The following is a 27708-nucleotide window of genomic DNA, read 5'->3' as shown; positions in this document are numbered from 1 at the left end:
ACTTTTTTTTTATTTAGAATGATTACATGTATCGTAGCATTTCCTATACGTTAGTAACCCTATTAGGTTATGCATTTTTAAAAAGGAATTGTGGATTAATTACTCTTCAAATATCATGGATAGCAAGGCAAGCTTCAAGTTTGAAATTGCCTTCCTTTCTTCCACAAATGAGTCACAGCTCTACTAGAGGCTTCTTGTAAAGATGCCTCATTGACTTTACTAAAGTTTTAATATGGTTTTTATTTTGAAGCGCAAAGATCCCTTCAAGTTATTTTCCTAATGCTTTTTTGTGGGACCATTTTAAAACAGGGTTACTAGCTTATGTATGACTTGAATTCAAAACAACCAAGTGTATTTTCTCTCTTTGCTTGTATTTGAGTGTATTTGCTCTTACCAGGTTAGACAGGACAAGCTAGATTTCCCTTGCAAGACTACTCTTGGCTGAAGTTTCAAAGAGTGCTCGCTCCCTCATATCCAGCCAGCCTGCTCATAGTCCGTGACCTGTCTTCAGTTACCATCCACTTGTCTCGATGTCATGCTTTTGCTTAATGGCAAGCTTTCAGCTTGTTCTTCCAGAAACGCTCCTTCGTGCCTCCTGCGTGTCGGTGGGTGCCTGTGCTGGCCGGACGTACCTCCCTGAGCCGAGGGGACCCTCAGCCGCCGCTGTGGAGGTTTGCTCCGGTGGCCCGAGGACGGCTGGGGGCCTGGCAGCTCCCCCGGAGCCCCTCGCCCGGCTCCCCGGGGCTGCCGGAGCCGCTCCTCGCGGCTCTCGGCCGCCACCGTCGGAAGTGAGGTCGCGGCGGAGGGCGGGGCCCAGGCCGGAAGCGAGCGGGGCCGGGCTGCGGGGCGGCGAGGAGCCGGTGGCGGAGCCCGCGGGAGGGGCGCCGTGCAGGTCGGTCTGTCAGCGGCCGCGCGTGGGGGGCTGGAGCGGGCCAGGGCAGCCCCGGGCACGCCGTCGATCTCGGAGCGAGCGCGGGTCGCGGGTGCCCGCCGCCCGGCGGGCCGGGCCGGGCGCGCTGCGCCACCCGGAGCCGGGCCGGGGGTGCCCCGCAGGCCGAGTGGCGGCGGGGCCGTGAGGAGCCGGCCGGGCCGGCGGCTTTGGGGGCGGCCGGGTCCGGTGTTTGTGCGAGCCCTGCGCCACACGCCCGCCGGCTGGGGCCGGGGCCGGGGCCGGGGCCGGGTCCCTGGCCGCTCCCCCGGCCGGGTGGAGCGGGGCTGGGGTGGGCGGGGTAGACACGAGTGGGGCTGCAGTCGGTCGGGCTGCACCGGGCCCGGGGAGCTGGTGAGGCCGAGCGGGGGCCCGACCCTCACCCCCTACCGCCGCGGAGGACCTCCCCGCCCTCGCGGCCTTTCTGGGAGCCGGCGGCGGAGCCACTCGCCCCGCCTGGGACCCCGTGCCGGCTCGCCTGCGGCCGAGGGAGAGCGGGGCCCCTGGCTGTGGTGAGGCCAGCACGGGTTAACCGGGCCGCACCGCGTTCGCTGTGGCTGATCGATACTTGCTTTTCTGTCTCTTCTAAGTAGAGAAAACGTTACAGAGCTTACTTGCGTGTTACCTCTGCTTACTAGGCTAAGTGCAAGTGCATGAAAGCTACAATTGTAACTCCTGTCGTTCTTACTAAGGAAAGCCAAAGGAAGCAAGGGAGAACTTTTTTAGACAGGCTATTTCAATATTAACAGTTTCATTAGAAAAAATGTTTTGGTGAGTCCCTTTTCAGGTAAAACCAGTAAAAAATTAATTTGTGTCTGTTTATGCACAGTTAACCTCTAGATTTCATTCATTCATAGTTAAATTTCAAACTTTACTTAAAAATAGAAAATAAAGTTGTTTGGAAAGATGTCCTGAATCCATTTTCTGAGCTCTTGAGTTTTCAAAAGGGATTGTTTTAACAAACCGTAAGTGTTGAGGCCTGTTAGACGCTGTCATTCAAGCTTTGGTGCAACTCTTCTGTCAGTTACTTTTCCCTGTCTTCAGTTTCTCTCTGCTTCTCAGTAGCTACTTTTTTGTTTGGTGAGTTTGTGGTGGTTTTCTTTACCAGTCTTTAAATAGGATTTTGTGGGTTGGTGTGTTTTGGTTTTTTTTTTTCCCCCTCCTGTAATTTAATTAGAATTTTGACATGCTGCTATGTGAAAAATCTCATTCTGATGCTCCAACTTTGGATAAAAATACTCAACTTCTTCCTCTGTGGTGGCCCTGTCACTGAGAATTTTTACTAATAGCAGCCTTAAAACAACATTGTTTATATTCTGTAGCCCAGCCAAAGAATTAGAGCAAAAAATTTTAAAGTAAAAGCAACGTAATGCCTATTTATTTTCATCTAATCTTACATTTCATTATATTTTAAATTAGATACGCTCTATTTTTAATAACAAATGTGGAAGAGAGCCATCCTAGTGAATACGACTTTGTCTTTCTTTTTCCAAACAGTTTGCATACTCCCACTAGACTTGTTAAATTGGTGTTGCTTCCTAATGGCTCTTTAGTGTAAGCTACATCCCTGCTGAAGTTAGTAAGCACATGCACTAGTCTTGTAAGATATGTATTTATTTGTAAGTAGGGAAACAGCTTCTGCATCTTAGCATGAATGAAAATAGGCTTAACTCCCTCTTTAAGTAAGATGCTGTCTTGCAGCACTTGCGGCTTGCTGCTGCCAAAAGTGAGAAGTCTTGCTTTGTGATGTCCTCCGTTGTATGAGTTTTTTGAGATCCCTCCATGTGTTAGCTAAGTATACTAAAACAGCAGAAAAACATTCTTGTTTTCTTTTCCTGGATTTGTTTTCTTCCATTTTAGTGAGTAAAATCTACTGTAAAGAGGACTGATGAGTGCTGGAGTTGGCACAAGGTCGGAGCAGGAGCCACTTGGGATGGAAGTGAGGACTGGCACTCCACCCTTCAGGCAGTGGTTTATTCACTTCCCTATGTGTAACCAAGCCAGTGATTTATCTAGGCCTACTCATTGTTTCTTAAAATTATGTTTTTTTCTGAAACTTATGTAGTTACGTCACCCTTCTTCCTCTTTCCCTTATATTGCTTTATCCTCCTTTGTTATGGAGCACACCGTTTGTTCACGTTTGCATAGGAAAATGTTAGCATGTGAGTTTCTTATGGAAGAATGTATAAAGCTCTTACAAGCATATGGCACGTTTATGTACATTTAGCTGATACATAAAACCTACCACTAGGGGAAATGAATGCACATTAGTTTGCGAGGCTCAGCTGAAATACTGTTTTGTGTAGCTCTAGGTCGCTCTTAGGCCATTACAGTATTAAAAATATCTCCAGATTTTAAATGATCAAGTGTAACTCAGTCATCCTTGCTTGAAGATTCCTCTTGAGCTTATCAGCAATCCAAAACTGAACAATTTGGAGCAATTGTACTCTGCTGAGATAAAAACATACAAGTTGTACTCTGAGCAAGCATGCAGTGCTTTTCATTTATTGCACAAGAAGGAATGGAGAACTGTTTTGAATGATTAGTTTGTTGCTGGCTTACTTCCGTGGCTGATGAACTAATTTGATAACGCCTAGACGCTCTTATTTTTGTGCTGGAAAATCCCTATTATGACCTCTTAGTAAAGATGTGATACAGTTCGGTATCATGGTGTAGATAGAAAACGGTTATCTTTGGTCTGCGTGAACTCTAAAAATTGGGGTAGGAAGGGGATGGAGAACTTGGTCATATAAGAACAAGGGCTTTTTTACACATGTTTTTCCTTTCAGCATCTCAAGAGGAAAGATCCATTTTGTCTAGGAATAAGCAATTTCCAGAGGACAGCCCCAATGACAGAACTGTCTGCGCATTTACCCCAGTTTCAGCATGGGCAGCTGACAGAAAACTTCCCTGATAACCACCTCAGCAACACCGTATGTAACCAACAATTTTATTACCTGATAGCAGTTAAATCAGGATGAATAATGAGTATGGATGAAAATACAGTTCAGAACTCTAGAAATCTGTTTGTTGGGAGTAGTTTTCTCTATCTGGACTGTTGTGGTGATTAAGCAGTGCTGAAACAAATATTCTGTAATAGATCTGATGTTCTAAACTCACTTTTATATACAGATAAGACTTCTCCCAGTTTAAAGTGGTGTTGGAGTGACCAAGCCCTCAAGAAAAATAAGAAAATGGCATGGGATGCTCCCGTGTCAAACATTCACCTTTAGAGGATTTAGTGAGCTCTCTTGATCTAGCCTGGGTGTGGTCTGCTTGATTCACAGGTTTCTCAGTCACAGAGTTAATTTTAGTCTAGGTAGAGCTTGAAGCCTGAGTTTTGTTGTTGCTGTTGCTGGAGGACTGCTCCTATGCAGGAAGAGCAGCACTGTCTTACTCGTGAATAGTTGTCAAGGTGCTATCACAGTTCTTGAGGTGTTGGGGGGGAGGGGGAGCTCAAACCGTAAAGTTTTATATGATTGCTTTGAAAGACCTAGGCACATAATTGTTGCTAAAACTGTACTCATTGTGCTGCATGTGTTTTGGTAAACCCAAGTTTAGATGATCTACTTGGGTGTGGTCCTCAGGCTCTTGGATTTGTCATGCTCAGTTCTTTGTTCCTGCTATAGCTCTTGAATATCAGGTTTCCTTGTGACACAGAAAAGCTCTTGTGAGGCTGGGCCACTTGTAGCCATGTTTATGGCAGTGATTCAAGGGAATATTTTGATCCCTGCTCTAACTCTTCTATACAATCCAGCAGTTTAAGTAGAATTTTGAAAAATCCTTGTCTTTATCTCAGATCAGTATCCTGCTATATCAGTAAAAATATAAAACATTTGAAAATTTATTTTTAAATTAAGAAGTCAGTCTGACTTAAGACCTTACTGATTATAGAAACTGTTAATAAAAATAGAAAAGTGGAAACTTTCCTACCACATCCTTTGTGCTTTTACTTCAGAGGGAATGAAAAAGGTTTCTTTTCATCTTGGACAGGTGAGAGATTAACTTTTATTGAACACTTCTGCCAGATTAAAAAGGCAGAGTTCAGCAATAAACTGTGGGCTCACCATCCTTACAGATAACTTGGTGATGCTCCTTCCCAGCAATGGGGGACGGATGGTTCTATTTACTTCTCACTGACAGACTGTACTGATGAATAACTACTACTTGTGCTTTTTCTTTCCATGTTTAAGTGTAACTCTAGGTGTAGTTTCAATACTTAGTTGTAATGATTTTTCTCCCCTACACACATCTGCTTTGTTTTTGTACATACGTACAAAAATCCTTTCCTGTTAAGTATATCTAGCTTCTGTGGCTAACAGTCAGCATGTGAAATCACTAAGTACTGTAATTTATCATCTTTTCTTCCAGTCACATACCAAGAGTTCAGCCCAGTCTTCAATATCTGTCACTGTATAATGACCTTTAAACATAAATGGTGTATGTGAGAACTAATGAAGTCTGTGCCCACTGTCAGACAAGGAGGTCTGCTCCTGATGTATAAATCTGGATTTAATAAATAAAAACTTTTTATCAAATATGCTAGTTTTTTATCTCTTGGTTCAGGGGCATTGCTCTGGGTTTGCTATTAACTATTTTCCTGATAGGGAAAAAAAAACCCTATCATTTGCTTTTGATATTGTTTATTCACCTGAAAGCGCGTAGTTCGTAACTTACGTTTGCTTACGGTGTTACAACAGGTGTTACTGACTTTTTAGCTTCAGAATTTTCACTTTTAACTATGTCTGAGGAAAGTGAAGAGTCTGTTCCTTTGCTTCCACTTCAGCAAGAGTCCATGGCCTCTGCCCTGTTTAATACTGATCAGGTAGGATATGAGTGCACTTTGTTCTTTTAAGCAGTGGGGCACACACATGTCACATTTAGCTACACTTTAGTAGCCTGAAAGGACAACTTTTTTTCTAGTTTTAACAGCGAATGAGAGAATAAGTCTTAACTCTTTTGATGCTGATCTGGTTTTCATGCAGTGTGTTTTAATATGTAAAGGCATTTTGTGATTGTGGCTTTGTTCCTAACTAGTGGAGGGAGTAAAATGGCACATATTGGTCTAATTTTTTCAATTTTTCTCTTTATGTTTGATTTTGCAGTTTTTTGTAGTGGTGTGCTAGTTAATCAGGCTTTTCCTTTGGCTGTTCTTGTGTTTGCTTTGCAAAGCTGTAGATTTTTATTTTACTTTTTATATTTCTGTGCCTAAGATAGGGGTAAGTGCTCCCTCATGCAGGACTGCTATTACAGCAGAGAAAGAGCAACGTATTCTGCAAGTGTGCAGAAACCTAAATAATAGGTCTGCTTTACTGGTGAAGTGTTCCAAGGCTCTGATCATCTCCAATGTAGTGTTACTTATGATCATCTTAGGCAGTTTATTTAGACAGGTAAGCTTATTGTTGTCTTGTTGTAGACTGAGAGAAATGGAGTATTTTCACTATCAAAGTGAAAAATGTTACATTTGAGCTATAATCTGTACAGAAAGAGGTTCAGTTGCAGCCAGCGTTTCAGAACAATTAAACATAATCTCTTTATTTGCATTCTCTCATATTGCTGTTTCTACCTGACTCTCAATAATTGTATGTGAGGACTTCACGCAAAATGCCAAGTGATTTATAATGAATCTTTCATTTAGTAAGAAATAATATTGAACCAAAATCTTTTTCAGGACATACTTCAAGTTAATGATACTAAATTCAAATTAAGGTTAAAACCTTAATTCTAAAAATCTGGTTGCCTGCCAGTTTTAATTGTTTAATTAAGACAATTTTAGATTTTTTTTTTTCTCCCCTTATATTCAGTTTCCTTTTTGAAAAATAAAGCAAATTTTCTTAGAGGACAGTTCTTGAAACCCTGCTGAACTTGATCCTGAGGATACCACAAAAAAGGAGTAAACAGGCAAAGCATTTGATGTGTATTGTTACTTTGTAATGTTTTGTAAAAGCAAATTTTTCATGAGTTGGGGAAGTTGTAAAGCTTTGACCAAGGTTTTAGCAGTGTCAGTGTTTGCAGTTCAAAGTCCAGGGGCTGGTACTCCTTAATCACTTAAGTGCTTTTGAAAACCCAATATGAGTTCCTGAGTGTGTACTTAACATCTTATCTTTTCTGAGGATGGGGCTGGGAAAATTCTATATAAAGAATCTCCAAAATTACTATTGATTTATCAAAAAAACTGCAGTGAGTCAGTGAGATGTAAGTCAGCAGTTATGTTTGGAAATGCTATTAAGAACAGGTAATGGGACTTTAACATTGCATGTTTAAGGAAAAAACTACCTGCATAAGAGTACTTAAGCAGAAATACATTAGATTATTTTCAGTGCGCTATCTTATGTCTAGAGCAATTTTACTAAAACTGAGTGATATTTTAAAGGTATTGCAAAAGGTATCTTCCTTCAGTTTATTATACATTTTAATCTAAAGCTGCTGTAGTGCACTTACTTAAACTGAACTGTTTGTAAATGAAGTAATTCTGAAGAAATGACATTCATTTTGTAAGGAATCAAAAATCTTTGTGTTACATCTCTTTTTATGTTAAACCTCTTGAGGGAGTGGGAACAGTACAGCATTGACTTTGGACATGGTAATACAGTAAAAAAAAAAAGAGCAGGCGGTGTAAGCTGTTGCATTTTAGGGCTTGTTTAGAGTGACTGGTAAACATAAAATGGTTTTCTTTCTTTGTAGTCCAGAACAGGTAAATGTAGCTCACTCTCCTATTGTGTGCACACAACATATAAAAGGCTGAATGCCCCCTGCTGACGGGGTTTCTTGGAGAGGGGGCAAAAGGTTTGTGACAACAGGAGGTGTGCAGGCCTGATCATTTACTTGTAGGTGGTGTACCCAGTTTGTGTTTTTGCTTGTGGTTAATCTTAATTCCACTGAAAGTTTACCTCTGTCCTTGTGTTTGAATTATACCCTTGACGTTTCATGTAGCAGTATCAGGAAGGCTAGGAGGCTCTTTCATATTTGTTGACAAGGGTGATGGAATTTCTTCAATGTCAGTGAAAGTATGTGGCAGTAGTGTCCTTGGGAAAGGAGAGAAAGAATCTGCATGCTTAGCTCATCACACTAAAACTTTGGGATCAAATCTCAGTATAAAGACTGAGAATTACCTGAGTTTGATCACCGTTTGTGTGTCATTCTTCTCACTAAAAATGTGGGAACACAATACCTCATGAAACTCCATTTTAAGATATATATTCTAGTTAGTGTACTGAAGTGAGAGTAACATGGTAAGGAAAGTAGAAATTTTCTTGGGACTTTCATGGAGTTACGTTCATAAATGTCTGTTTGGCATTATTTCTCGGAACAGATATAGTTTGTCAAACTGTGGGTAATCTACTGTTATGCACCCTTGCAGCAACTGTAGTTTGGACCAAGGGAAAAAAAAGCTGTCTGTCTTTATTCGGCTTTCTAAATTCTGTTTAAAGGAAAGGCAACATAGGCTGTTAGATGCAACCAGCCCTACTTTCAGCTGCTGCTGGTTTTAATATAAATGCTTCTAACATAACCCTGTGCTCCCATTCTTTTGATAACTGTGATGCAATTAATTACTACTGTTTAAGTCCTTGCTGTGGCAAGTGTTATTGACAGTAAATATTACCTTACATGTTTCCCCCTCAAGATCATCTTTAGCTTAGTGTACAATATGATTGTGGATAGCTGCTGAGGAAACTTTTTTTTTAACGTATTGCAGAATGACCACAGCGAAAGACGTCGTCATGATAATAGCGAGCGCAGAAGAAATGACAATCCCGAGTCTGAGACCAACGGGCAGCCACAAAACAACACTCAGCAAGTGGTGGAGCAAGATGAAGATGATGATGAGGAGCTGACACTGAAATATGGGGCAAAACATGTGATTATGTTGTTTGTACCTGTCACACTTTGCATGGTGGTCGTTGTTGCAACCATCAAGTCTGTCAGCTTTTATACACGCAAGGATGGACAGCTGTATGTATGAATTTTCTTCCCCTATCTTTTCAATGGACTTACTTAGATAATTTTCTTTAATCTCCATTTCTTCAGGAGTCTAATTCAAGCAGTAAACTCCCTCTTGCCTCCCTTTTCCCCTCCACCAGCCCGAAGGCAGTTTTGTTTTATTCCTTCCAGAAACCAGACTCTGTATTCGTAGTGCTATTGACATTTGTTGTCTGTGTGGTGACCAGTTGGGGTAATATCTTGGTTGTTACTGCTTGATTCAAATCCTAGTCCTCGTTTTAATACTTTGTCGTGCCCTGTGGTATTTATAAAATAAACTCAATCCTGAGCCAAAGCCATTTCAGTTGTACTCTGCTAGAATACAAAGATTTTAAAACCTCATTTAAATGAAGTAACATGTATGCCAAGTTCTGGTTTGCCTATGCTGTTTGATAAAGAAATTCAAATGCAAGAGGCAGATAGCTTTATGAGGTTCACTTCTGTTGCAGTTACAGAAACTTCCCTGGCAGGTTTCCTGTATAGAAATTTTTTTTTTTTTGGCAAAATATTAATGTTGCCAAAAAAAAGCTATTTCAGTGAAAGCTGATTTGAGAGAAAGGAGACAAAGGAAGAACACTGAACCTGTCAGAACCTGCAGCAAATCAGTCTAAATGTTCCACTGTGAAAACGTTTAGACAAAATGATTCAAAGTGTGTTTGGCTTTGAAATATTTGTATAATATAAGCATATCATAAAACGTTTCAATAAAACACAAAGTTCTTTTTCACTATCAAAGTTGTTGATCAAAGAATTATTTTTCTTGAGATTTTATTTATGGTAAGTGTTTTCTCCACCACCCTCCCCCCTCTTCCCCATAATGAAGTGGTTTTTTCCTCAGGTTGTTGTATTTCTTTAAGAAAAAGAGAGTTGAGCCCATACATTGTTTTGTTGAAATCACTGGGGAACCTTTCATTGTAAATCCACTAGATGGTGTGCTTATAAAGGTCTAGCTGCAGTAATAGTCTAATGATTCATAGCATGTGAGCAATTGTATCAAACAACGTGGAGTTCTGGTTTTTTGTTTGTTTTACAAAGTAGAAAATAGTAGTAATCTAAGAATGTAGGAAAGGCAAGTCTTCTAAGGAAATTTTTTTTTAATTAAAGTTTGCCTAATATGATGCTATGCTGCCTTTCAAATTTTGCTTAAGTAGAAAATAGCTGTTGCTTTTACAGCTCTGAATTGAAAGATTACTGCAATTTCATTTGATGTTGGCCTCACATATCAGAAACATCTGTGCATTCAGTGGCATTTCAGTTGACTCTTTGTTGTTGTAGCATCTACACTCCTTTCACAGAAGAGACAGAGACAGTAGGACAGAGAGCCCTGAATTCAATTCTCAACGCGGCTATCATGATCAGCGTTATCATTGTCATGACCATACTCCTGGTTGTGCTTTACAAATACAGGTGCTACAAGGTGAGTATAAATATAATTGACTTGAGTAATTGTGCTAGTTTTATTTATTAGTACAGATTATTGAGAATGGAACAAAATGAAGGGTTATCAAGGATGAGTGAGCAAAAGTAGCAGAATTGGTGATTCAATTCACTGTTTCAATTTTGTGGCTTCTGTTCCTTTGATACAATGGAGAGGCAAAGGCCCAGTGCTAACACTGCTGGCTGTTTTGTCAGAATTAGGGTGGCATTGCTTCCTATTCCTGTGAAAAGTACCACGTACTGAAATCTTCCTGCGTTCAAGAACTACAAAGTACAGATTGGTCCTACAATTTGAAATCTATTCAGGATTTCAGGGGCTTTTCAAGGGCTCCGCTCTCCCTACCCTGCCCCCAGTATAGAAGTCTCCCAACAGTGATGTATGTGTGGCTGTACATACCAGGCAATATCCTTATAGCAAACAGAGAGATTCTAAGGCTCTTTTGTGGAAGACTTCAATCATATAATGATGTAATCTAGGCAAGTCCAGGCTTAGCATAAATAATTGTAATGTCACCTGCCTGGGAGGAGTTGTTTGTGAAAATTCCTGGTTGTCTTTGGGCCTTAATGACCCATTTGACAAGGCGTGGCCTAATAAAACTTCCCGGTGTGCAGCCAGAACCATGAATCTGTTTCATAGTTGTAAAACAGGCAGTGGGATCCATGCACTGGCACAAAGCTTTGCTCCGCTTTATTTTGTTTTCAAGAGGGAGGAAAAATGGTTTTGGTCTTCATGGCTGTGGGTGAAACCCCTTTACAAAGTATCTGTGGAGCGACTGGGGAAATTATTTTTGCCTGAATCTGCATACAGCTTGTAATAGTGTTTTTTAAAGTATGGACCTTCTCTTTTTATAACAGTGTGGTGTTAAATCTGAACTGACAAAGCTTTCTTTTTAAACTGTCAATTCTGTTCATTCTAATGAAGTCAGGTAACTGAGGTACTTCAGCTAGGTTCCTTGGCAGCCAATCAGTTCTCCTCAGGTGCATCAACTAGTTTTTACTGAGCTTTTCACATTTCTGGCTTCCCTCTTGACCTTACAAAGCACTGCAGGTTCTCCTTACAAAAATAGTTGTTGTACTAAAAAATTAGAACGATTAGACGAAATATCCTGTAGTTATATTTTATGCTAATTAAAAGAAATAATTAACTTATTTTTAGAATTGCTAACAGAGTATTTCTGTGCTGCTATACCAGAATGCTGTAAAATGTTGGGACATTTTACCTGTCCATTGAATTCTATTTTACATGCATTTCTATATGTAGAATGTAGTCTAGATTATGGAGAATGGAACTTACAATGAAAGAATGTTAAGCCTCCAGCTGGTAGTGATAATTTGCTTATCTTCACAAGATTTTTATCTGAAAACTCCTTTGAAGAAAGGAAATATGATTTCAGCTTTACAGCTGTTAGTTTCCTATGTTTCTTCTGTACGTGATAAGTTAAGCATGGTCATAGATTCTAGCTCCTAAATCTAACCAGAAACAGCATCTTCGAAGGTGGTTGTATTTGACTAGCTTTTCTTTTTAACGTATTTTATTATTCTCTGCATTCTTCATTGTTTTAGTCTGCCTAACCAAAATCTGGCTGCTGTAGCTCATTTTAATTCTCTGCATTCTGCAATCCTTAGTTTTTATTCAAGTTTTATTCAGCAGGCAAAGCTGACTCTGTACCAGCAATCAATTAGTGTTGAAGCTGTTGTCAAATGAAGAATGAAAATTCTTTAATTAGAAGGCAACCAACCTGTCATGGTATCCTGCTAGGAAAACGCTGGCCAAAACTTACAAGAAATACTTTGGAAAAATCACTTGTATGAAAAGAGGCCAGTCATCTGGAAAATGCTATAGCACATGAGATACATACTGAGAATAAAACAAACATCTGTGTAAAATGCCAACTTATGTCAACTTTTGAAACTACCTCCTTTAGTACTGTTGACAGTAGTTACGCAAAGTGCGTGTAAACATTTGCTGGACTATGGCCTTGGTGTTTGACATTGTTAGCATTTTGCTCTTTACTAGAATGAAATATTAGTATTCACGTTATTTTCTTAAGTGGTAAGAAAGTTTAAGAGCTTATACTACAAATAGAAGAACTACAGATAGAAGTCGTTATTATTAAAAGAAATGACAGCTTGCTTTGCCGTTTTCTTAAAATGGTTTCAACTAGTTTTACAGAGAAACAAAATTACTCTTGTTAGGTCACTACTTAGATATATAGGTAGCTTTACAAGTTGTTTGACAGCTGGATTCTGTTTCAGGTACCTATCAGTCTTTAGCTTTAGTAAGTTTTTTTTCCCCTCACTTGCTATGAGTGGTGACAGTTTGATGGACTGAGACAGATACTTTGGCAGTTTTCCTGCAGCATCTTTACAGGCACCATGCTTATTACATGTGGAAAATTCTTAAGTCTTTTTGAGAATACACTAGCAAATATGGAAAGCCAATCTGTTAGATTAGCGAGTTAAACGACAGGTTTTATTAGGTTGAAGGTTAAATTTGAACCTGTTTTGAAAGACAGGCAGTGTGAAGGAGGAGAATGAATGTTTCAAAAATTGCTGAGAATTTTAAAAATGCATATGAAAAATTTAGTATTAGACTAAATGTACTAAATTACTAACTGTAATAGCTAGACCCTTAATTTGCTGGAAAGTCCTGGTTGCCTCATGTAAACATGATTCCTTTAGTCTGTGTGCATATGAGCTTTACTTTTAAATTAACTTTTGCAAAATATTTTAAAAACTATAATATAAGATGCATTCTACTACACATTGTTCAGAAGAAGAGAAATAGATAACACAATTTCTAAACAGTTTCTCAATACTTTGATCTGGTGTACATATGTAGCTAATTTGACCAGTTAATTTTCCACTGAGCATGTCTGTTCAAAGCAGGATTTCTTAGGCAGCTTGAATTTCTAGATTATTGCTTCTGACTGGTTGTCTACTTGCAATGTTGGGTCTGGTTTTATATATAAGATTCTGTGCTGGGAATTTGACAAATATATGTTTCACTCTCAGTTCAGAGATTACCAAAGTTACAGGGCTCTTCAATCTTAATTTTTAATTTTGCACAGTAATATACAAGAGTGGTGTGCACTTTTGTCAGTGCAAAGTCTGCGTGTCTGTCATTTCCAGGTTTAACTCTGTGCATGTCCCTGCTGAGTACAACCCTGAACTGTTTTTTGTTAAATTGTTGGGCATGTATATCTGCTCTCGTATCAAAATTAGGGATTATGTATATAGGTGATTGATAGAGAATATAGAAAAATCCTTATATAGTCATTCATTGATGACATGCTAATTCTGAATTCCAACATATAAGCACTGAAGGTTTTTCTGTGTTCCAGCATTTAATTCTATAACTGTATTCTGAAAATGACTTGAAATCAGAGCAGACTTTTTAATTGCGCAAAAATGAATCATGTTTTCCATCTGTGTTAATACTGGGTGTTTCTGCTATGTTATAATGCCACTGTTATCAAAATGGCCTAAAAATATACAAACAGTAGTTTTCATTGTATAGAACGTCTATTGAAAGACCACAAAGCACTTGAAATTCGTAAGTGTAAATTGAAATACAATAATGTATATAGACTAAATATGAATTTAGCAACAACCAAAGAGAGAGATATCTGAATATCATTTTCTTGCTTTAATCAAAAGGGAAAATAACCTTAAAAGCATTTTTAAGTAGATATTAACTTTAAAGTAACAAATCTAAAAAAAAATCTGTATTGATATCTTTTTTCCAGGTGATCCATGGCTGGCTTATCATTTCTTCTCTTTTGCTGCTTTTCTTTTTCTCATTCATCTACCTGGGGTAAGTGAACCAAAGCATTAATATGCTATTTTTCATGTATCACTTTGTGTATGTATTTATTTTAGAACTAGCCCTTGAATCTTAAGAAGAATGATAGTGAGTAAGCTATTGTAATAAAATTTTTAGTTTTATATAGGTTCATAGAGTACATATAAAAGAGAGAGAGATTTATGGGTTTATAGTGCATCTGATATTGTACAGAAGTTGTCCATCACATGCATCACCAGAATAAGCTATCTTCCACAGGGTAGCTTATTCTGCTAGCATATCTTGTGATAACTTAATTTTTCATAGCCATATGACTCAAGGGCAGTTGTTTACATCATGGCTTTGGTGGTGGGCTGTATATGCAAAGGCTGTTTGCATGGGAGTGGCAGAAAACAATCAGCTGAAAAGAATCTATTCTCTCACCAAAATATATTCAGTATTTTTCTTTTCAAATTTGGAAGCATGCCTTTGTCCAGACATCAGGAAAAGTGGTACATAATACTCGGTATTCTCTAAAACGAGCAACCTGATCGGGGTTTGTAACTAGAGTTATGCCATAAAATTATTATACTGTGTATATTTTTGTACCACTTGATGACAGATACACTTCTCTTTGAAGAAGCTTATTTAATTTGGTCTCTAGGGGGAGAAAATGGTGTTCCTTCAGTCACTAATTTTTAAAAGTGATCTGTGGTGCCTTTTTTGGTCAGTATTTCCTCTAACCTTAATAACAACTTTTGAAATACAAGGCAGTGTGTGCCGCACAAGTGCAGTGCGGTCTGCATGGAGGCAAGTTGCCAGGTTCACTTCCCTTGGGTTTGGGTTGAAGCTGGCACTCTTCCATGAGCATGTGTGAGTAGAATGACTGAAGGCTTTCCTGACACTCCGCTTTCCTTCACCTGTCCCTGCTGCCTCACAGCAGTGCTGGTTTCTTTTTGCAGAGGTCCAGTGAGTGAGGAGGGAGTTTGTAGACCAATTATACGATGGAAGTAAGGGCCATCCTGTACCTCTCAAAGGCCAGCTAACAACTAGGGAAGATAAATTTCCTGGAGGAAGGTATCATGCAAATTATAAGGTTCTTAGTGGCCTGATGAGTTGGTAGCAGCAGAATCTGCAAAAAGCCGTCACAACCGTTTCTTCCTGGGGTCAGCGGAAATCAGTTGGTGACAACATATTTGTCTATTTTGGTTTTACTTACGGAGGGTCTTAATTAGTTTATGGTATTTGGTGTGACAGAGTGACACGGTTCATCCAAAAAGAAAGCTTTTTACCTTAGTGTTGTGGCGAAGAATAAAATAGAATAACCATGTATATCTTTGAAGTTAGCAAAGTGTTTCCATTTCACAGGCGGCAGGTAAGTAGAGAGAGATCTGTTGTGTGCCTTTAAAGATCATTATAACCTCACAAGTTCTTATTCTTCTGATTTTTAAAAATCATGACCATAATCAAAATGACTGCTTTTGCAGTAATGTCCTTTCCTGTCAATTTCTGCTTTGGTTGAGGAGGAAATAGAACATTAATAAAAATTCTCAGAAAAGTGAAAGAGTTGGTGTGAAGCAAACACTGGTAAAATTATCCCCTTTGTGAAGAATAGTTAAGTACTAATTGGAGATAGAATTTTACATTTGTGCCACTACATTGAATATGAAAATTAAAAAAAAAAAAAAAATATTCTGAAGCTTGCATCTGTAACTTGTTTCCATTGTTTTAAGCAAATGCAGTCCATATTCTCTTCCATATTTTTTTCTTTTTTTTTAGTGAGGTTTTTAAGACTTATAATGTTGCCATGGACTACATTACGGTGGCACTCATGATCTGGAACTTCGGTGTTGTGGGAATGATTTGTATTCATTGGAAGGGTCCACTTCGGCTCCAGCAGGCATATCTCATTATGATAAGCGCTCTCATGGCCTTGGTGTTCATTAAGTACCTTCCTGAATGGACTGCGTGGCTTATCTTGGCTGTCATTTCAGTGTATGGTAAGGTCTGGGGCAAGACATAGTAACAGGTATTATGGTGGGAATTTCTTCTATTCCCTGACATATCAGTTTGTCTGACTAAAGCTTAAAAAAAGAAAAAGTGTGTGTGTGTCGGGGTATCATCCAAAGTAGTGGATAAGGTGATTACAGACTTCAGAAATAAGATCATGATCTAAACCAGGATCGGCGTCCTGCAGCTAAAGGCTTTGTGTGACTGTATGATGCCATCTTCCTTCATGTTTTCTGGACTTTCTAGATTCTTTGGGGAGGAGAACTGAAGTAATTCAAGAGAGGAGGAGATAAGAGACATATGTTGCCATTTTGATCTCTTCTATGAAGATGGAGAGCTTTTGGCTTCTCATTTTCCCCAAGAGTCCTTGGAAACTGTTGTATGTTCAGAATTTAGGAGCTTGTTGTTTGGGTACAGTCCCATACAGGTATAGATCTGCCCAACCTATGAATTGCTCAAATTTGTGGACATAGAAACAACACCCTGATCCATGCCTAATAATATAATGAGAAGGACGCAAGGAAGGATTAAAGGCAGTTCTCATTGCTCAAAGTCATTTTACATTTAGAATGATAGAGTTGTGAGATCCGTTTCCTTGATTTTTTCTAAATAAAAAGAAAATTCATTTGAATTATCGCATATTACACTTTTTCAGAATGATGACTGAGAGATACCTAGATGTAGTTTTTTCATAAAGCTTTAGAGGGCACTGGACACTTTTGATAAGAAGATCACTCTATATCCCAAATACTGATTTAGTTCCCAGGCAAGACTAAAATACAGTTAGTTAGACATAGTTAAAACATTACAGCTAAGTGTATTCATGAAGATGTACTCATAACTTTAATTTTTTTGGAAGCATTAAGTGAAATAAATGTGTACTCTGAAAGTCACTGATAGTGATAAAGACTGAGAATCTGTCCAGTTGTAGAAGTGCAGGGGTTAATAAGATTTGATAAGCTCTGGTAGGTCAGTGTACTCCTTAGGTGTCCTCTTCCTTCAGAGGGAGGAAAAATGTCCCTCATGTATGCTCGTGGGTCATAAGGCACATTAAGAAAACCTTCCCATCCCCCTCCCCACCTCCACCCTTCGTATGACTGGAACACATCTGAGTATTCCAAGCATTCAGCCATCATTCAGTGATTGCAAAATGAAATTACTCTTCAGATCATATTCCAAGACCATAACGTGGTTGTTTGGAGTAAAGGGGGAAGTAAGTTGCAAAGCCTGTGACCCCACGCTAAGAATTCTTTACTTGAGTGGGACCAGCAATGGTGCTAGGGTCGTTAGCTCAGGTGCAGAAGGCCTGCTCTGTGCAGCTTACAGCTCCTGACAAATAAGCTGTTCCTTTTGGTGTCAGATTTTGTTTCAAATGAATTTAAAGACATACAGTGAGTGGGCAACTGCAAAAGGTAGTAGCAAGGTTAATATGTAAATGTTACAGCTTTCTGCCCAAATAGGCAAGACAAGGGAAAAGTAGCTGAGGTTGGTTGAGGAGTTGCAAATTTCATTAACAAACCGTCGACATTCAGGTGAGAAAGCAAATGGAGCATCTGATAGATCAGTTTTTCTTAATGCTGTGCTTTGATCTGTATGAGTAACTTGTACTGTACAGTCATCCTATTTTGTAAATGATTGCTTTTCAGTTAATTTTTACTTGTTCACCCAGTTTCATATACTGTCCCATGAACAAGAATTGAGGGAAGCAACAAAAAGCTGTTCTTTTCTTACGCTAAATATGCTTTGAACACCTCTCAAACTTACGCAAACACAGCATTTTTCCGCAACGCTTAATAAACCTGTTTTTTTTCCTCTTCACATGCACATTCACTTTTTTTTCCTCTTTAAGTGGGAATAAACTGGCAGTCATGCCTAATTCATAGAAGTTATGTAAGCCTCACTTACCTGTTGTCTTAAAATTTGTTTTAGCATTAAACTTGGGTTAAGAAAAGCTTTGATAATAGAACACAAGCTTGGGTATTTCCAAGATGTTAGTTGAATAGTAGCTTTCATGAATTATTCGCTTTCAACTTGCAAGTCAACATACAGACACAGATATATTTGCAGTTGCATAATATCTTAAGTGAGGAACATCACATTTTTTTAATTAGTATACACATTACAGTAATATGTAAAATAGGTTCTATAACTGAGAATATTAAAAAGTATTCCTGTAGGATACTGACTTGTGGCCAATGGCTCTCTCAGAAGTCTATGTTCAGGGTAGTATTTTATCTTACTACCAGTCTCCGCAAGTGTTACAGAAAAACCTTCTTGTAAGTATGTCTGCAGTGATGTATGATCTGTTTGCTCTTCCTTTCAGATTTGATTGCTGTTCTGTGTCCTAAAGGTCCTCTTCGTATGCTAGTTGAAACAGCTCAAGAGAGAAATGAAACTCTCTTCCCAGCACTTATTTACTCCTGTAAGTACGTTTTGTTAAATACTTTAAATTTACAATCACGCACTCAGCTGAAGTGATTTTCTCATTTTTCTGTTTTAACATGATGCTTGTCAGCTGGAATTCTTGGTCTGTTCACTTGGTCCTCAGTTTTCCTTTCACCATTGACTCAAAAAGGTGGAATGTCTTCTGGCTAAGATCTTTCAAGATAAAAACCAGCATGTTTTGTTACAAAATACAAACAGGAAAAATGGTAATACACCTTGTTTTGGTCAAAGTAGTATGTCATTAGGCTGTGAATTAAGCCTATTTAAAGGGAGTACTTGTTATCAGAAAATATTTATCAGCTTTCAGTGCTTAAATAACCTGTGTGTTACTGGAAGGAAAGGGAGAAATTGCCAGAAAGAGATTCATTTACAGAACTATTTTCTCCAGGGCTTGTCTTTTTGGGTACGTTGTTTCTCCCTGCAGTTGCGAAAAATAACCTACTGAATGCAAATTGCTGTTGTGACCTGTGTATCAATTAGTACATAACTCCACTGTTTCTGAAGTTCCACATTGCTAGTTGTAATATGGAAAAACAGTGAAATAGGTTAATCGTAAATCATCATGCTACTGGTGCTCAAGAAAGGCCTGTATTTGGAAGCAGGAAGTTTGTTGTGGACTGACTGGCTACTTCAGGGACAAGTTTACAGTGGAGAAAGGGGAGGGGTTTCTTTATCTGTCACTCTTGCTGTGTTTTACTGATACTACTCATAGCTGCCTGTTCTGTTTTGTGGGAGGAGAGGTTAATGCTGAGAAACCACAAACTTGAATTAAAATACACCATTTAAGTGTGACAACATTTCATTACCTCCAGATTGGAGAACTCTCTGTGATGGTGGGGGCAGAGAACAATTAACTTTGATGCAGATACTGCCTCTGAATTGAGGTACCTTAGTACCCGTCTTAATGGAAAAAAGTAAAGAAATCGTTGATTCAGATTTTTCAGAGTGGGCTTCATATATAAAAGTAATTTCTCTGGCAACAACTGTTGCCATTATTTTCAACATCTAGTAAGAATAAAACTTTTATTCACCAAATTCTGTACATGTGTGTTGTAGCTGGTACTAGCTGTGTTCCAGATATTACTGTGCTTTAACGAGAGTAAAATTGCCTGTTGCAAAAGATAGTTGTATCCAAAAAAAAAAAAGGGATTGATGCCAATAATTGCATACATCTGAAGATATGATTAGCTATGCTGGTTTTGGTTTTTTTAATAGCAACAATGATCTGGCTAGTGAACATGGCTGAGGAAGATCCAGAAGCCCAACGGAAAGCTTCCAAAAACTCCACTTATGATAAACAAGGTGAGTTTTTCTTTGACAAGCCTTTATAGTTGTCATTTTATTGGAATGCATGTTTATGGATACTTGGTTTTTAGCTTTTTAAGTGTCCTGGTTGCTGTAGAAGAGTGAAAGCATGGAGGCCTTATTAGGAATGATGAATCTGTCAAGACTTCAAAAATTGCTTACTTATTGTGCAGTTAATGTTCTTGCATTCATTTTTCTGGGATTTAGGATGTTGGTGGTGAAATGACTCTCAATAGACAACTATTCTTGTCAAATTGGGATGATAGAGTACAAAGCTAACTCATTTATATTTGTATATAAACAGAAATGTGTCTAGCCCTCTTGTCTATGCAGCTAGTGTTTAAAAACATGGGGTTTGTTCACATGTATTATTAAAGCAGAGCAGAGTTTCTGAACTTAACGTGAAGGGGTGTATGTATATTAACTTTCAGTAAAGTTTTCTATTTTACTGGAAAACTAAGCTGTCAATGTTGACTAAAGAAGCTAACAAAATATTAGATGAGAGTTTATTCTTTAAGCTGTGATCTTTAAATTAAGTCACCGCAGAACTTCCACTGTTATGTCAAAGTACTCCTGAATACTAGGACTTGAGTGCAACGTGCAGATGCTGTGACTGCAGAGTGCACATTGACTTCTGATTGTTTAAATAAGTATTAAAATCCGAAGTGAGAATGTCTTGTAATAGTGTGTGCCAATGTTAGATGTTGCTGAATATTATGGAATACCTCTTTTTTCCGCATTATTCTATGATCTTACATGTGGAGAGATTGTCATGTTTTAGAAGGCACGTTTTTGAAGGAGATCTTAAATGCCTTTCTTCCTTTGAGCTCCGGCAAACCAGACTCGGAATGAAGATGCTGAAGCAGATGATGGTGGCTTTAGTCAGGAATGGCAGCAACAAAGGGACAATAGAATAGGACCCATTGAATCAACGCCTGAATCTCGTGCTGCTGTTCAGGCTCTACCCAGTAACTCTCAAACAAGTGAAGACCCCGAAGAACGTGAGTATGGAGTACTGTGTCTGAAAGACTTAGTAAATCTGAAGCTAGTTAGTCTTACTCTTAGTCATCCTGACTGCACAGATACAGTATGCTGTGAGCTAATAGTAAGCTGAAGACCTGCTCTTGCTCATGATCAATACTGACATGCCTCACAGAAATAGATGGAGTTGCTTTTTGGTAGCTTTTGGTTTTACTGCAGGATTGAGTAATATTGGCCAAACTGGTCTTTATTTTGATACACAGACTCCAAACTTTAATAGCACAAGCTGCTTTCAGACCATTATACAGTCAGTTGCATTAACTTCTGTCTTTTTCACACAGTGTATCACCTCTTTTAGATTTTAGGCCCTGTAAATGAAGTCATTAATGTTTTTTGCCTCAAGATTAATCTACTGTAATCTACTCTGTAGAAAGCAATGTTTAAAACCTAATTGGAGACTGAAATGAATGCAGAATGCCTTGGGCTTGCTTATTTTTCTCTAGCATCTTGCTGAGGTGCAGCATCTTTGGAGAGCATATGACATCAATACTCAGATATCTGTTTTAACAGACTCATGATTTCCAGTTGGAGTTTAAGCTGCTATTAGATTTACAAAGCTCTAAATAAATTAGGGTCTGCCTGTCTAATAAACTGCTCTCCCCATGTGATGCTGCTATATTTAACAGGTGCAACTGCTTCCTCTGATTCTCAGGTGCTCCTCTGTTTAAAAATAGACTTCTACTTTAAGAACAATTTTAGAATTTACTTTGTTCCAAAAATTCCAAATTCAGAGTGTGTTGCAAATCCATTTTAATTTCTAGAGCTTAGAAAAATAACGTTAAGATGCAAAAATTTTAGGAATTGGGCTATTTTAGTTAGTTAACTGGTTAACTAAAACTGTTGTCTGGCCAGACTAATAATTTTCTCCTTCCTGTATTCCTACAGCGAGTAGTAATGACAGATGTGCAGTGATCTAGTCAGACTTGTCAGCCAGCATTAGCTTCCTAGAAGTTTGGAGTGGCTTATTAGAAATTTGGAGAGTGTGCTTGTGTGGAAAGAGTTATTTAGCAGTTGCCTTTGCTTATTGTTCTGTCATGCTGAAAGTAAGCATCCAAGTTTTGTTTCAGCAGTTAAAGGGTGGTTTAAGTGCTTAAGAACTTCTCATGAATGCGCTGTTCTAGACCATATATTGGAGGCCTGCTGAAAGAGAGTAGGGTTGCCTTTTCTCTTTTTTTTTGCCTTTTCTCCTTTTTTTTTTGCCTTTTTGCCTTTTTTTTCCCCTCTTCTTCCCCCCCCCCTTCTCCTTTTTTTTTTTTTTCCTCCTTTTTTTCTTTTCTTTTCTCCTTTTTTCCCCAGTGATCAACCAGGCATACACCTCTGTTTTGATGCTTTGAGTTCCTGTTAGAAGTCTAAAGTGAGTTTTGGGCTGGACTGTAATCAGTTGACAAAGTCAACGATAGGCCAAATGAAAACAGCCGGTGACCTGATGTTGGCCTCTCTGACTTAATATCTTGGACTAAGAGCTCGGAAAGTGAACTGGCATTCAGGAAATCTTCGTTATTTTGTTTGCAGAAATAATTGAGTATTGTGCCCCAGAGTCATTGCTAAGGTGGTAATTACTATTTAAAAGAATAAGACATTAACTCATGAGTTTTCCTAAACCTCACATCTTGGACTAAATATGTTGGTTTTCTGCCTCTGTGATATGCTTTGTAATTACACACAAATGCTTTTTAGAACTACCCTAGTATGAATTCTGTAGAAAATTGGGAGGGCAGTGGAATATTTTGCTGGGTATAGGTTTCTAACTGGCAAATAAAACATCATTTGCAAGGGACTTACTTGTTTTCCCCCTCCCTCAGTCAGCTTAAAGGAATTGTACTGCAATATTCTGTTGAATATGACATGACAACCAAAAGTGGACACCCCACCACCCCCCAAAATATAATTACAAATATCTGAGTTTGTATATATTGCATTTGTATGTACAGGAGACTAGGAATATAGAAAAATTCTAATTATAGGATGAATTAATTGAGTGGTGTAATGTTCCTAAGCCATCTTGTTTCACAAGAGTTTTTCTTTATCACTTGATTCAGGAGTGGTACTAGTTTTGAAAATAAAATGTTCTTATTAGCAAGTCTTGTTGATACTTAATGTAAATCTGTATTATTCTCTGACAATTACTGATGTGTAATATTAGTAGACTGACTGATACTTAATACTGCCATATATTCACTTTTGCAGGAGGAGTAAAGCTAGGTTTAGGAGACTTCATTTTCTACAGTGTCCTTGTTGGCAAAGCTTCTGCAACAGCAAGCGGGGACTGGAATACAACTTTAGCATGTTTTGTAGCCATATTAATTGTGAGTATAATATAATATTATAGCAGGGATAGTTTCTGTTGTTCATCAGGGACAAAGTCATAAGTGCTAATTTTTTTTTCTTTGGAATTCATTTATTTGGTGGCCAGACTGAAAACTGATGAGGGCTTTAGCTGTGATCTTCATTGGCTGTACATCTGTCGCTTAAGCCTGTAGTTTAGGAAGGCATGAACTGTATCTTGTATTTCTGTGGGATTAATGTATATATATAATCTTTTGCTTGTCAGAGTTAGCTAATTTCTCCCTATGTTTTTTGTTTTGTTTTTTTCTTCCCCTCAGGGTCTGTGCCTTACACTTCTGCTCCTTGCCATCTTTAAGAAGGCCTTACCAGCTCTTCCAATCTCCATAACCTTTGGGCTAGTTTTTTACTTTGCTACAGATAACTTGGTGCAACCCTTTATGGACCAGCTAGCGTTCCATCAGTTTTATATCTAGCACACTTGATGCTGGTATTCTATGGATATTTGTAGCAAATCTGGGAGGAGGAAAAGTGTTTTTCCCTCAGTTCTCAAGTGAGACTGACGTTTAATACTCAAGATTCCAAGCCTGAATCATTACAACTTCCTCCGATGGTGGTTTGTTTTGGTTTTTTTCTTGAGACAACTGCTGCACTGGGCACCATACGAATTTTCCTGTGTGAAAGTGGCTTCTTCCTGATGGCTGGTCTAAACCGGGTGCTATTATATCAGAGGTAATCTGATATACATATCTCTGGTAAGGGCCACCTTTGTGAAAATTGCTAATGCTTCCACCAGCAATGTGATCTCTTACCACAGGTTGATTATTTTCACAGCATTAAGGGTGCTCAGGACTTCTTTGATGTTAACAGAGGAAGCTGACAAATCACATGGAACTTGCCCCTGTAACCGCTTGAAGAGAGAGAACCCAATTCAGACTTCTTCAGCAGTGATTTTTTGACAGTGGAGTCCTGACTCTGCTTTGTGTAAGGAGAAAGGACTTTGTAGCAATTGACAAAGGGAGAAAGTACTGTCACTCAAAGAGTGCTCCACCACTTCATAGCCTCTGTGCCTGAGTGTGCTTGGTTTAGTAAATTTAAAAGCTTTTTTTTTTCACACTGGAACTAGAGCCTCTTCTCAGTTTTAATACTTTGTATCCTCAAGCATGGAGTGCACCTTCTGTACACCTGCTCCAGTTTATGTAGCTACTTAGACTTGGACTGAATTATTTGGCATTAGTGGATCATAAGGTCCTAATTTGGGTCTTAGATTCTAAAAGGTTAATTAAAAAGCAATTTCAGGACTTACTCTTTGTGCTCTTGCAAATCATTTTGCTAGAACACCATTTCAAACCCTGTCTGAGAATAGTCACTAACAGCACGGACTGCATTGTTGGTATATGTTCCTTCTATTGAAATTCTTATGAAATAAGTAGACATTTGCAGCAATCCCAGATGGAGTTTAGCTTGCCAGATCTAGAAGCCAAAGTGCTATTAGTAGCGCTTCTAATGCATCACAGAAATTTGTCCTCTTCAAAAGTGTGGTTTACAGTTCTGTTGAACTGAAGTATTGGTCACTCAACCGTCTAACACCTCAGGATGGGCAGGGATTTTTTTTTCATGCAGTATCTTTATTGGTGAGGATACTTAAGTTAGGTGAGACATTACTTAATGTTACCAAGGAACAAAATTTGTGGCCCTCTTCACTTTAATTACCTCTCCCGTGAGGAGTCGAAGACTGGAGAAATGAAAGACAGCTCAAAATCACTGAAAAGAAGATACGAGATTTTGAACTTCTTATAAGAAAAAGAATCGACTCAAACCTTAAAACTGCTAAACTCTGATTTCTTCTTCATTTGAAAGAACTCATTTATGAATAATTGCTTGGAAATGAGACTTGTGTGAGATGAAGTTGTTTTTGCCGTAGGCTCTTACTCTGTACAAGTCACTTTTTTTTCTGAGGGAAGCATAAGGAGTGGATACTATTGACGGGCATTCCGTTTTACTTGCATCTTGATACTGGAGTCCTTGCCAAGTAGAACAACTGTCAAAATCCTGACGCAAGCTCCTTTTACCTTTTTTCTGGGGCTTTGTTTCAGTGCCTATAGATTCAAAGGACTGAGAAGTCACAGATGCTCACCAACCATTGCCCAAATAAGGGAAGAAAGGCTGTCGTGTAAATCTGCTTTAAAACCAAGGAAGGCTTACTTTGATTGTCCTGGGAAACGTCTGTCTCTTCCAGTATGACTTGCTAACTGTAGTGTTAGCATTTACATTTTCATAAAATACATTGTCTTGTCTCCTCTAAAGTACTTTTATTCATCTCATTTGTGTGCTGTTTCGTCGTGGATAGTATTAATAAACTAACCATATCAAAACTGCTTACACTGACTTTTCAAGTCAAACTTGCTTGTGTTTTCTAGCTTAAATCACTGTTCCATATTTTGCTGCAATGAAGCCTGACTTAAAACAGGTTGGTTGGGTTTTTTTGATTTTTTTACAAGACTTTGAGTTGTTTTTATACTATTGTAACTTGTCCCTTTCCTGAGCATTATATCTACGAAAATTCCCTTGTGTATTTTATTGGGCATCCTAACTATTGTTTCATTGTATAGAACAGGTTTGCTAAGAGTTGGCATCACTAGCATCTGTTTGCATATCTGAGCCGACTCTGAGTTAAGAGTTGTTACTTAAATGCAGCAGTCATCTTTATTGTTTGGTTTTTGGCTTAAATATGCACCATGGGAGCACTAGCTCCATTAAGAGTTGCTTTAGAATCTATAGAAATGCACAAAAGCCTTTCCACGTACTTGAATGGGTGTTAGATGTACAACCCAAGGAAGAGCTCAGAATCTTCAAACACTAAATTGCCGGTCTTCCACTCCCCAGAGCTGCTTTTGCTATCCTGAAGTTTTAATTTCTGAGCTAGTGTGGAGTTACAGTAGTGGAGACTATAAAATTTATATTCACAGAAACTGTTTAAGTTTATGTATTTGAATCTCAAAATAAATTCAGAAGGGAAATTGCTTTTCAAGCCCAGGCCAATATATGTTAAAGTACACTGCTTATTACCAAGTCTTACAAACACCTTCAAAAACCAGATGACATTTTCTGTATTTGCCCTCTTATGCCAAATCATGGTATCTTATGTTCCAAATGAGATCTTGCAACTAAAGATCCTCTCAGTACTTGGGTCCATAAGGTTCAGTTGAGAATAGTTTTTGTTTGCATTTGGGTTGTTACTACATAAGCATGAAGGTTGTGTCGCTTTTCTCTCCTTTGTCTTAAAACACCAATCTAATTTGAGTTCGTGAACCATTTCAGCTTGGTTAGCTTGGTATAACTGAAAGAATTCTGGTATGTAGTCTGCATTTTTGAGAGAGTTTGTTATTACTAAATTAGTATGTTAATGACAGCACATTAGACTGTAGCTCTGAAAGAACTATTGTGTAACCCTAGTAGCTAGATTCATCTCTTTTGTGCCCAAGCAGACTGACTGGTAACTGTTGTGTGACTGTTTCAGTAATCATACTTTGAAACTGGATATCATGATAGCTTTCTCTCCCCTTTCAGCTTACATCAATGATTAGTCTCCTCCTTTAGCTAAGCTTCAAATAAGTAAATGAGAAAACAAAATACTGAGTTACAGATTTGCCTAAAAACCAGCCGCTTTCGTTTCTCTTTTTTTTTTTTTTTTCTGTTGGGGGATTTAATCCAGTGCAAAAAAGAGAGATCCCTGGAAGCTGGTCTTACAGCAAAGGCGTATGATGCTGTCATATCTATGTATGGCTATTATGGTGGCACTCAAATTCAAACGTCATCTGTGCGAGGTGAGTCTTGAAGGTACGCACATGATATTGCAACACATTCAGAATGGTTCTGACTGGGCAGATGATGCCTTCTTTGAGCCAAATAATCAAGGGCTGTGCTCCACTAAAAATGGCTAATCTCCTCAATGTACAAAGCAGACCGTGACTATTTCAGGCATAGGAGACTGGTGCTTCTTGGATATATAGATATATATCTGTACCTAAAGAGATGTAGATGATATATATTATATGTGCTCTGGGCCTGTAGATGACAACTGTTCTGCCATTAGTGCAGTCAAGAATTAAATATGCAGAAGTACATTTTGGGTGGATGGTACTGTATGACGAAACTTCTCGAAATGCTTTATTTAAAAAAAAAAAAAATTACTTTTGGCAGTGATGCTGTTGAAATGAGTTTAATAGACTGTGGAACATGTCTGCACTGTGATTGCATCTCAGTGGTAACTTGGTCATTGGGAACGCTGAAACATGAACTAGAATGGAATTCTTTTACACTCAAAGCATTTGCTGTTTTCTTTTTTACCAACACTGGTTTGTACATAATCTGAATTGAATGTGAATGTTTTTTAAACACCTTTCCGGTTCTTGATAAGATACGTTTTTGATAGATTATTGCAAATTTTCCTGTATTTGTCTAATTATTAAAATAAAAGTTGCATGGATCCTGA

General features: G+C 38.5%; 1 protein-coding gene across 3 annotated transcripts; it reads left to right on the top strand.

Moving 5' to 3' along the window:
• The first annotated feature begins 856 nt into the window (after window positions 1-856).
• PSEN1 (presenilin 1) lies at window positions 857-27708 on the top strand. Of its 3 annotated transcripts, XM_076344734.1 has the most exons (12): window positions 857-892; window positions 3718-3861; window positions 5715-5753; window positions 8625-8881; window positions 10184-10325; window positions 14095-14162; window positions 15909-16129; window positions 18463-18561; window positions 19800-19886; window positions 20717-20890; window positions 23118-23236; window positions 23534-27708. In XM_076344734.1, the coding sequence occupies exons 2-12, from the start codon at window positions 3778-3780 to the stop codon at window positions 23687-23689; spliced, it is 1446 nt and encodes a 481-aa protein (XP_076200849.1). In that variant the 5' UTR covers window positions 857-892; window positions 3718-3777; the 3' UTR covers window positions 23690-27708. The 3 variants fall into 3 exon arrangements, with proteins under 3 accessions (XP_076200849.1, XP_076200847.1, XP_076200848.1); XM_076344732.1 differs by lacking the exon at window positions 5715-5753; XM_076344733.1 differs by lacking the exons at window positions 857-892; window positions 3718-3861 and having other exon boundaries at window positions 5641-5753.

The sequence above is a fragment of the Aptenodytes patagonicus genome, chromosome 7 (genome assembly GCF_965638725.1).
Source record: "Aptenodytes patagonicus chromosome 7, bAptPat1.pri.cur, whole genome shotgun sequence".
NCBI lineage: Eukaryota > Metazoa > Chordata > Aves > Sphenisciformes > Spheniscidae > Aptenodytes > Aptenodytes patagonicus.
This window is presented reverse-complemented; position numbering and strand designations above follow the sequence as displayed.